The following is a 12,121-nucleotide window of genomic DNA, read 5'->3' on the forward strand; positions in this document are numbered from 1 at the left end:
CACTTGATTCCCAGGCAATATATGCCACAAAGTTAAATCAGTTCCAGGTAGTTTCTGGTGGAGAGAAGCTTACTGAAACTGCTGCTCTGAGGGAGGAAAGGGAAAAAAAGTCAGAGCAAAAAAATCCCACCCCAACACCCTTTGAAAAGTATTCACTGTCCATCAGTCATCTCTCCTGATGAACACTGAGCAGTGCAAAAAATGTGATTGTAGGAGTGCTGGCATGAACTAAATGCACGGTATTTATCTTTCTATCAAAGTATGCATGTCTTTTTTTCCAAAAGAAAAAGGTTTTCTCTCTGCTGTAGCACAACTAGATAAGTGCTGCTGCTTTGTGCAGCATCTCTTGTGGAAAAGTTGGCTCTGGAGTGGGGTGGAGAGTGCTGTATGTTAGCACGGCATTATCAGCAGAGCTGTTTAATGTTAACAGAGTATTGGCTTGTGCAGGAGGTAACTTGTCCTGTGCTGACACAGTTCTGTGTGGTTCTGCACTGTACATCAAAGGCTGTAACCATTAATTTGCTCTAAAAGGATGATAAGATTACATGCATTTCATTTAACTGTCTTGCACAGCAGTGTATGATTACAATCTCATCTGTCATAAGCATTATTTTAAAGGGAATTCCTCAGAAGTGAGTGAGAGCAAAACTCTGCAAGGAGTTAACCCCTTCTCCTGAATTTCAGTAAGAAAAGATGAAGTTCACGCATAGCCGTAGCGCCCACTGAACTTCAGCTGTCAGATACTTGACATTACTAGAAGCTATAGTTCTTTAAGAAGGACATTTTTGGTCACTTTCAGAGTGTTATTCTTAAAATTAGGTTGTTTACAGCATATCTAATTTCACAGTGAGTGGCAATTGTTTCCTAGTTTTAAAAGATCTTGGAGAAAAAGTTTCTGAAACAAAGTTTGTAATTCTGAAGCAGAAATTTGAAATGAAAAAATGTTAGAAGGTATAAAAAAATAGCAATTTATAGAAGTAATAGAACTTTCTTCAGAAACTAGTTACATGTATTTCTTATTGCAACAAATTTATTTTTTAATCTACTTGCTTTATTATTTTTGCTGCATTTGGTGGGTCATGGCTACGTCAGGTAAAAGTGGGAAATCCACAGAGACTTGGTAAGATTTTCACGTGTCTCTAAGCTGAAAAGGAGACGTTTGCTCCCCCTTGTACTTGACCAGTTGCTGGCTTGTAACATGGAGGAGAGTAACTGCTCTGTCATCTTTCTGCAAGATCCTGTTCTGTGGTGATTTAATACTGGATCGTTTTATTCAGACAACAGTGAATGAGCTTAACTTTTTACTGTGTTAGTTTGTAAACACTGCTCATCAGACAACAGCAAGCAGTGTATATAGAGTCTTTTGAGTGTTTGCTTTGATGTGAGGTTAGGTGGGCTTTCTCCTCAAGCACACCCCTGCCCCCACGGGCAAAGGCACCACGTAACTGTAAGGAAATACTGGAGAGCAGTTTGCTAACATTTTGTATGAATGTATGTGTGTGTGTTTTGGTTAAAGAAGGCTGCATTTAATTTCTTTTTTACGTTTGCTGGTTGATATGTTTTATGTTTGGTATGTATGGTTTTATGTTTAAAGCTTTTAATTTCTAATAATACTCACTCAATATAGAATCATAGAATCATAGCATAGTTAAGGTTGGAAAGGACCTTAAGATCATCTAGTTCCAACCCCCCTGCCATGGGCAGGGACACCTCGCACTAAGCCATGTCACCCAAGGCTCTGTCCAACCTGGCCTTGAACACCGCCAGGGATGGAGCATTCACAGCTTCCCTGGGCAACCCATGCCAGTGCCTCACCACCCTAACAGGAAAGAATTTCCTCCTTATATCCAATCTAAACTTCCCCTGTTTAAGTTTGAACCCGTTACACCTTGTCCTGTCACTATAGTCCCTAATGAAGAGTCCCTCCCCAGCATCCCTATAGCCCCCCCTTCAGATACTGCAAGGCTGCTATGAGGTCTCCACGCAGCCTTCTCTTCTCCAGGCTGAACAGCCCCAACTTCCTCAGCCTGTCTTCATACAGGAGGTGCTCCAGTCCCCTGATCATCCTCGTGGCCCTTCTCTGGACTTGTTCCAACAGTTCCATGTCCTTTTTATGTTGAGGACACCAGAACTGCACACAATACTCCAGGTGAGGTCTCACAAGAGCAGAGTAGAGGGGCAGGATCACCTCCTTCGACCTGCTGGTCACACTCCTTTTGATGCAGCCCAGGATACGGTTGGCTTTCTGGGCTGCGAGCACACACTGAAGCCAGCTCATGTTCATTTTCTCATCGACCAACACCCCCAAGTCCTTCTCCACAGGGCTGCTCTGAATCTCTTCTCTGCCCAACCTGTAGCTGTGCCTGGGATTGCTCTGACCCAGGTGTAGGACCTTGCACTTGGCATGGTTAAACTTCATGAAGTTGGCATCAGCCCACCTCACAAGTGTGTCAAGGTTTTTTGTTGCTTGCTTTCAGGGACTTATTTCAGATCAGCTGGGTATAAGAATGCATGAACAGCATCAGCTCTGTCTTTCAGCCAGCAATCCTTGCCTGCTCAAGGTTAGATATTTTTTTTTTCAGCAGGACTTTTTCCAATGAATATTTTCACTGGATGTATTTTCTGTCACTGGAAAAATAAGCATGAATGTTAAAACAAATTTTAATCTAAAGCTAGCAATCTTGAAAAATATCCTTGCATAGCTTTCTTAATCTTGCAGCTGTAAAGTCGTTAACTCAGGATGCAAATGCTGTGCAATATCCTGCTGAAGGTGGAAGACACATGGCCTCATTGTAGTTGGCTGAATCAATTTCTTCTGACGCTAATGCGCACATTAGCATGAACACATTAGTCCAGAGAGGATAACGCTAAGAATGTTAGCATTAATGGCAGTGCCTTATTAGTAAATTCAGAAGTAGTGAGTGGATGGGTAATTCTGTCTTCACCTGTCCATATTTTCTGTTGTCATGGCTTTTGACACAATTCTAGCTTACAAATGGAAAGTCAGTAGTCTGTTGGTACTATGCCTGCCCTCTTAAAGGCTTATTTTTTTTAACAGGTAGTTTCCACTTCTGAATTAAATGCATTTTAAATATTTTGTAGAATTAAACTAAACACATCTTTTACGAGGCTATTTTTCCCTCTCCAAGAACAAACTTGGGGCAAAATTCTCCATTGCCACCCAGTTCGCCCTCCAGCATTTCTTATTTGAGAGGTAAAATACAGATTCTATCCAAATTATTCTCTTTAAGTAGAAGAAAGGAAAGGACCATTGGTAGGAATATGAAATAATAGCATGCAACAGCTGTTAGAATTTTGATGTTGGAATAAACCAATATCTACATGTAGTAACTCAGTGGTGAGTCTAAGAAGGAGTAGTAGATTCCTTCAAGTTTGAAAGCATTCTTCTTTGACTGTCGTATAATAATGAAATACAAAATCTAGAAGGAAAAGGTTACGTGATGTCGTGTGATTTATGCTTTTCTGGTTTTGGTGGTTTTTTTAAGATTGATGCATACTGTACATAGCTAAAGAATAAATTATTTTTTTCAAATTCAGTGTAATAAAAACTTAGGCTTTTTTTTCAATTTTGCATTAAAGATATGCTTCAGACTAAAGTTTAAGCAGACAGCATCTGTGTTCCCTAATAAACCATAAATTGTGGACTGTCAGGGAGTGCCTTTCTTTTCAAATGCATATGTACAGAGCATATATATGCTGTAGTCTGAAGCATTTAAAACTGTATTGTCTAATGAAAAAGAAAGCATAATATTGAAAGGTACCTCACTTAAGAGTATGTCCTTTTCACATAATTTTAGGCAATAACTTTGTGAAATCTCAGCAAAACGCATGTTTTTGTTTTTTTTTTAATTTCGAAAAATGCAACATGCAGTAATTAATGTCCTCTTTTGGTGCTGAAATATCGACTGTTTTCATAGACTATGGCAAGAAATACACAAATATCCCTAAAATATTACCAGTCTATAACTTCCGACATGTAAAGTCTATTTTTGATTTCAAGAAGAGGAGGACTCAGTTCTTGTGTGAGAATGTCTAAGGAGTTCTTAAGCCTGACATGTTCTGATACTCTTATCTAATAGAAATTATGGATCATTACGTTAATAACACTGCTCAGCACTGGGGACATTTTTAAGGCTTTGTATGTAACTATCTGCTCTAGTAATTGTAGCATACCAGCAAAGGTTTTGTATTATAATAAAGTTAATCCTCTTACCGAAGAAGTTTCACCTGTATGAGGTAATGATTACACTCACTTCCTACCCAATCTTGTAAAAATATTTTAAAATGTCTTTCACAATTGTGTATTCTGGAGTTTTGTTAGCAGAGGCTGTTAGAAAGCCTGGTGAGAAATGTGGGTTAAAAAAGAAGACTGAAAGGAAAGTGTATGTGGACTTTCAGAGCACTGAACAGACTGCCCTGGGGGGGTGTGGAGTTTCCCTCTCTGGAGACAATCAAAACCTGCTTAGACTTGTTCATGTGCAACCTGCTCTAGGTGGCCCTCCCTTGGGAGGGGGTTGGTCTGAATGATCTTCAAAGGTCCCTTTCAACCCTAATGGTTCTGTGATTTTGCATCTATGGTATATTTATTTACCTGTTTAACTCTTTGTTTTTTTGGTTTTTTTTTTAGTGTTCTGTTTAGGCAAACCTGTACTTCTGAAACTAAGAAACTGAAGGGTTTCCTTGATACTGATCAAATTAACACTTTCAGCTTAGGAAATAATTCTTTTTTACCAGTTGTCTTCAGAATATTTTTATATAGTTTCTGCAGGACACTTTATATGAAAAAATATATAAAGGGAGGTTTGTATTGAGAAGTAATGTCAGTTAATAGTACAGTTTATGTAGTTGCAGAGAAAAAAAGCTTTTGAGGACACAGGCCTAGAAATAGTAGGCAGTAAATTTTGAGGTAAGTATAGTTCTAGAATCATTCCTCCAAAACTCATCTCACTAATCGATTAGACAATTTTGGGAAGGAGTAACAAGCCTAAAATGCTAAAATTACATTAATTTTGATAGTGCAAACTGACCAATGTAACCCACATATCCAGAAATTTCTGTGTCACGTGGCTTGCCAAGAAATTCATTTGTGTAGGTGCTTTTTTCTGTTGATGGAATTCCATTGACCTCAAATGCGACTTTCCACTGTGATGGACATCTGTGTACGTCCACCTTTGTGAAAGGAGACCATTGTGAGTGGCAGAGGGAGTGCATAGGATGGTTTCATTTGCCTTTTTTTTTGGATCATCCTTTCTTGTTGTATCAGTGACAAATGGAAGCTGCTTCTATGCCCAGCAACTTTTTCTAGATAGTTTTGAGAATGAAATCTTTAGAAATACGTATATTTGACAAATATTCATGGCTCAAGAGTTATGGCTCTTTGCTCCAGCATGTTATCTTGGTAAAGCACTAATCTCTTCAGCAAAACATGCTAGATGAATGGAGATAAACATGAAATGGAAACGGTGAGACAGTTGCAGGTACGAATAGTAAAAATGTTGCAGATAAGGTTTGGGGGGGTTAATTTACTAATTTTGAAGAATGTATTGCTGGTGCTCTTGCAACTGCTTAAACAAATGTAGGTTTTCCAGGCGATGTATAGCCAAGGTTACTAGTTAGCTGGAGTATGCTTTGATATAAACAGAGATTCTGAATAATTGACATGGATTTATTAGCAAGCATTTATTAGCATTTGTTGACATATGGTTAATAAAGGAGGGTATCTAAAGCCCACAGTTGCTATTTTCTATCTTTGTACTAAGAAAACTGAGTGCTAGGTGCCCTACTAGAAGTGTAGCAAGCTCAATTCTGAAGAAAATGTGTATAATGTTGCACTGAAATCAAGCTATTTGATGTGATTAGAAACTGATTGACACAATCCGTGTAATTATCAGATAATAGAAGAATAATAGTATTAGCAGATAATACTATCAGAATGATTAAGAACACTGATCCATCCCCTTCAAGTGGAAAAGCTGCAGGCTTTAGATTTTCTTTGAACCACTATTGTACATTTTCTGTGAATGGCAAAGAACTTTCCATTTCAAATTAAACTTGCAGAGAAGTTGATTTATAAATTTGTCCTGATCTCAGGAGTGTCCTCTTTGCTGCTCATTCCAAGAAGGCCATATCCTGTGCTCCTCTGCAGAGCACCCTAAGTACATAATAGTGGGGCTGACTCCCTAGTCTCAAGTGCATTCACTTCAATGCTCTGATAATTGCTTACAGGATTCCCAGTGGAATAGGTCCTATTTACTTTATACTGCAGTTTTGCTTAGTTACAAATATAGATGTAAATCTTTGGGTACCCTTTAAAGTGTGTGGCTATAAAGGCAGCTTAAGTCGTGACAGGAGCAACCTGAGTTTACATTCTTAAAGGCAAATGAGAACCTGCTCTTAAGCATTTTGGATTTTCCTCTGGAAAACCCTGTGTCAAGCTTCGATAGATTTCATAGTGCTTGACATATTTTTTGAGGGCTGGTGTCAGGAACATATGAGTTTGGAAGTGGAGCACAGATGCTTTTTGTCCTTCCTTCTTGCCAGACTTACCCATAAAGTCCATATATTTCTTGGCTGTGGTGCAGACATGGAGCATACATCCAGAGTCTGTTTATCAGGGCTATTAAGGAAATGGAATCACAGAATAGTTAGGGTTGGAAAGGACCTTAAGATTATCTAGTTCCAACCCCCCTGCCATGGGCAGGGACAAATCAAGTCAGTTGTTCAAAACATCAGTTAGTTTGGGAAACAAAAATTGCAGCTATTGAGCCGATTTCTTTGTTAATAGAGAGACTTACCAGTTTTGCATTTATAACTAAAATGGACAGGTGTGGTAAGGATGAGGACTAATTAATGCTTGTTACCTCATATCCAGTGTACTCTCCATGAAATGTCATGAAATGGTGACTGGAGAAACTTGGGGGTTTTTTGTGTACACATTTCTGGCAGGATTAAGGCTGTATCTGTCCTCCAAAACCAAGTTGTTTTGGATATGGCTGAGAAGACTTGATTGTTGCCAATTACATTCCATGTGTTAATAAATGTAGAAGTTAATTCATCTCCTGATTCCTCTGCAGTTTACTTATCTCATGGGAGCAGCCCCTTTACATTTGTAGCTCACAGTCGTTTTACTAGAACTTTGTAAAGGCAAAGAAATGGGTGATAGTAAAATTCAAAGACCTCTGTAATCATTTAAAGACATTGCTGTTTTAAAGATAACTGGTAATTTTAGGCATGCTGTAACTTGGAATCTGAATATGCTTTATAATTTTCTTCATTATTTACTGATAGCACTTAATTTGAATGTCATAAACTTGTATGTAGCTTAAAGAAAGCCAATAAGTATTGATTTATGCACCCCTTTAAATCTGTGGGGGGAATGGTTTAATGAGTTTATATATGAGGAAAGTAAAAAGTTTAGGTAACACTAGTTCATCTTTCAGGACAAGGTCTGTATATTGGGTGCACCTTTTTGCTAAACTTAAAATATATATTACTGTGAAAATGCTCCAGAAGTGTAATTAATTTTATTATTTAAGCATAAACTTGAATACTTGTGTAGAAATGGTTTAAATAAGTGGTGAAAAATAAGGTAAATACTGAACTCAAATGGGAAATGGCTTATGCTATTGAATGATTATCCCAGGCTGATTAAGCAATATGCTCTTTTTCTTTTTTCATCACAGCCTGTGCTTTCCGTTACAATGGGCTCTCCTTTGTCTACCTCATCTACCTCCTGCTCATTCCTCTGTTTCCAGAACCCACAAAAATAACGATGCAAGGTAAGACGTTCATTGTTGCATTCTTCAGAACGTGTGGTGGACAGTAAATGCAAAAACCTTTGTGTATTAGAAGGTGAAGTCCTGACCATCTTCCTCTTATTGAATGAGCTAACTTGCAATACATACTGCAAATTCCCTGACACTGTAGTTCCACTGTATGCCGGCTTTGGTGCTGAAGGACTTCCAGCCATGATGCCATTCTTGCCACAGGGTGCAGCAGGGCTGTCTGATAGTGGTACTGGGGGATCCTTTTTATGGTATTATTTTGCCTGGAACACTGAGGTGGTGTTCTGGTGAACCACTGAGGTGGTTCATTTCTGGGTGGAAAATGAGCTTTCAACACTCCTCCAAAGCCATCCTATCATAGACTGTGCCCCAGGTCTGAATTTGTAGTTACTTTTTAGAGTTAAATTTGGTTTCAGATTTTTCATCCAACTATATTTTGGGCACTTATTTAAACATCACTGACATCCTGACTTTATACAACTGCCTTAGTAAAAATAACTAAAAAGGCTTACTGGTAGAGACAACAAATAACTGTCTACATCAGTCATTCAAGCATCTGTGTACCACATACTAATCAGACTTTTACAATTTAAAATATATAAACAATTAAGCAGACTTTTAAAGACAAACCATTTCAGAAGCATTACATTCTTTCTGTGTAAGAGGCCTGTTGTCTGTGTAAAGGACTGCTTCTTGAAAGTCAACAGAAATGGCTGTCTAACAATATCAGAATTTAAGGGTTTGTGATCTGTTGGTGGAATTTACAATGAGGATGCAATCACAGATTATTATCTACTGGTGTGCTTTGTCACCTAGTAGCCTGTTGGATGGGATTGATGATGACTGCGTTTCAGAGTACTAATGCTGCTTGTTCTTGTACCTGCTTACCTGATCTTTTTCAGAGCAGTATAAAAAATAGTATCACACAATGCTAACATCAGATGGACTCATGTCTCATTTTTTTCTGATAGAAATAATGTGAAGAGTATTATGTAAGCTGGTTCCATGACACCACTAAAAAATGGATCCACATAAGAGGTCCTGAAGTTATACTGCCTTATCTTATATTGACAAATTCTTCTATTCACAAATCCATTGTCATGGCTGATGGAAATTCAGACCGTTTTAATTAACTATTTTTAATGGTTCCCGAAAGAAAAGAACTGGAAAATCTAGACTCTTAAGTATAGTGCCATCTGAGTTTACAGGGTCTCTATAAAGTTCTTGCCTAAAGATTCTGGCACTTTTTGTAGTATCCTAGAAAACCTTGATACCGCATTTGTTCTGCCATAGTAGTTTCTTAGCAGTTTGAATTTATCACTCTATGTACATATTTTCCTGTTTTCTTAGAAGATCTTGTAGATATTCCAGGTTCTTCTTCAACCTGATGTCCATGTTATAAACACTGGTTAACAGAAACTGATACTCCTTCTTTCCCAAAGAACTCACTGTGACTTGGTTTAACAACACTAGTTGAGTAGTTGAACAGGTTGACACAAAACGTGTAGTTTTCAGTGCATTAGCTTAATAATTATATATTTTCAATGGTTTATAGGCAGGTCACCTAAACATCCATTTCTGTGTCCTGCCTGTAGTTATAGCCAATGGTCCACTTGCCCCGAGAAAAGAACTGTATGAAACTTTATTTTGAATTCTCAGCAAAGAGTTCTTGGAGAGTCTCAGGTTCTCGTTGAGAGTGACCCCTCAGCTGTCATTCTTTTTTCTTTTTACTGAGAAGAGGAAGAGAGGAAGCAGGAGTTTCAGAATTGTCTAATTAACCATTCGTTACTGCATGGCACATGGTGACTGTACTAATCAGTTTTTACAAGTGAAAGTACAACTTCTGTTGTACCAGTTTTTACTGATGTTTTCCATTAACCATTAGTTTGAGGAGGGAAAGACACACAGCTAAAGAAAACCATCTTACTTCATCTATTTGTGCATGTGGCTGTGGATGCGGATCTTTACCCAGGCTTTGTATAGGGGAAGCTGTATAAGGAAGAGAGCTTTCTCCTCCAGCTTCTAGCAGCGGGAAGCAAGGCAGAGTTACATATGTACTGTGGAAAGTGTATCCTGACCTATCCTAATTATGACAAGTCAGTCTTGCTTTTATTGTAGCTAGGATAGATGCCAATCCTTTTTAAATATCTTTGAAGGACTTACCAAAATGATACCCTGCCATAGAGCATTTCACAGGCTAGGTTCATTTAAAAGAGAATCTGCATTGAATTAATCTGGTTTACATTCTTTTTTGGTTTTACTTCATAATTATTTAGTGTGATTATAGTAGTAGTAGTATCACTTGACAGAGATCCCAGTGGTGCTACACAGTCTTGATACGTAAGCAAAAGGAAAAGAGATGCAAAGGGTAGTATTATTGCACAGGGTAGAATTATTGCTTAATGTTTTTCATAAATAGGATGAGAGTTATAAATAGATCCAAGTCAGATTTCCAAAAATTGCTTAGAGTGAGCTAGATTTAGATTATGCTAAATTTGGGGTCTTTGTGAGTTGCAATTGACGTATCTTGACAGAGCTATGAAATGAGGCAAAGAGTAAGGTAAGACTTAGGGTGCTTTTGAGATCTGGTCTGTTATCTATAGAGTAAAAATCTCTCACCTCTTGGTGAAGACGCCATCTTCATAAAGTATTACAGTACTGAAGTGGAAAAGGTCTGATTAGCATTTGGATTTCATGCCTTACTTCTTACACTTTTATCATGTTTCTCCACGCTCTTGTACTTCCCCCACACCATTTTTCACCCAGTTTCTTCCAGTCAATCTAAGAAACTAACACATTGTGTTTTGGCAGGGATCCATACCAATTGGGTGGGCTTAGTTTATGTTGACTGTGTAGACATCGAGTGGAGCCAGCAAAAACAGAGTTTAAAAATAAATAAAGTAAGCATAAAAGGTAGGAAATCCCACTTTAGGCAAAGCTGTCAGTCATTTTTACAGGGGAAAATTACAAGGACAGTATGAGAATGAAATATTAGTAAATGCCCAGCTGTGAGTTAGTCTCTCTTAGAAGTTCTGAAGGTGGCAGTTGAGAGGCAAGCACTCATTGGGAATTTGGGGGCAGCTTCCCAGATAATAAGAAATTATCTTGTAGTTTTCATGTGTTTTACTGTTGCTTCCGCTTCTGTGCCAGGAGAAGTGATTGACACGATAAACAGAACTGTTTTCTAGATGCCAAGAGTGACAATGGAGAGACATCCTAATTCTCCTCTTTTAGAGTCTTAAAAAGTCTATTTGATTATGACTAATTCTTGTTATGGTTTGACAGGCACTAAATCATCTAGTTTACATCACTGATGATAATAATCTTTCTTCAGAGGAAAGTGCTTTCTTAGGATTTTGGGTAGTTTCCCTATGTTGTGTGTCATATTACATTACACTTTTGAATTCTGTATTATGTGTTCATGATAATTCATTTTATATAAATTCTCATATAAACACAAAATTTCTGAGTGTGCCATTTTGGCCCACTGACCCTGTTACCTTTTTAAATTGTGTGTGTATATATGTAGGTATATCTTTCTAGAAAGTGTTGAGGGATGTTTTTCATGTCCAGAGGATTGATAAGAAAGGGGAAGTCTATTTCAGCTAAAACCAGCCAAACCAGTAGTAAAACAAAGAGTCAAAAGTTAAAGAAATCAAACTTTGTTTAAAAAAAAACAAACTCAGCAGAAAAAGCAAAATCCACTACATGACTGTGTATTTTACTTGTTTTTTTTTCCGTTAATTTCTGTCACTTAAATAACATTTTTGAGTCTTCTATTCTGCTTTTTCCTGAAATCTTGCTTCTCCTGCTTAAATCTTTTCATACTTTTGAGTTTTCTGATCTCCTTCCACTAAATTTTTCTTTCCTTGTCTCCTCCCTGGATGAGTCAACTCCCTAGTCACAATTGCTGACCAGCATTCCTATCCTGTACTTCCATCTATTTTCCCAGTTTATCACCTTGCAATTCGCAGTTGCTGAACTTACTCAACTTCTGCCCACCAAGCTTATTTTGGCAAATTTTGACATAAACGGTTAGAAACATGGGGGAGAAAGAAAAACCCTAGCTGAAATAGTTCAGATGGTGTTTAGAGTTTAGTAATCTTTCTTCCTTTTTTTCTGTTAAATACTTAATCTTCCTTAAAAATGTAATTACTAAGATAAAGTAATATTAATCCCTAATCATGGAGATAAGGCAGAGTTTCCTGTCTTTGCACATGTTCAGTATATTTGTGTTAAGATAGAACTGGGCAGACTAAAGTACAGGAGACATTCAGTTAGAGCTGAAATGCTGAGTTATTTAACTGAATGTGTTG

General features: G+C 37.8%; 1 protein-coding gene across 1 annotated transcript in view; it reads left to right on the forward strand.

Annotated features, from left to right (window-relative positions):
* Nucleotides 1-12,121, forward strand: part of PIEZO2 (piezo type mechanosensitive ion channel component 2) — a 295,110-nt gene that overhangs the window by 47,258 nt on the left and 235,731 nt on the right. Inside the window, exon 2 of the mRNA XM_057397456.1 lies at nt 7,704-7,799. Within this exon, the coding sequence (XP_057253439.1) occupies nt 7,704-7,799 (96 nt within the window). The remainder of the gene's footprint in view (nt 1-7,703; nt 7,800-12,121) is intronic.

The sequence above is a fragment of the Pezoporus wallicus genome, unplaced genomic scaffold (genome assembly GCF_028554395.1).
Source record: "Pezoporus wallicus isolate ANWC-B61680 ecotype Strahan unplaced genomic scaffold, APGP_CSIRO_Pwel_v1 contig_227, whole genome shotgun sequence".
Classification (NCBI taxonomy): Eukaryota; Metazoa; Chordata; class Aves; order Psittaciformes; family Psittacidae; genus Pezoporus; species Pezoporus wallicus.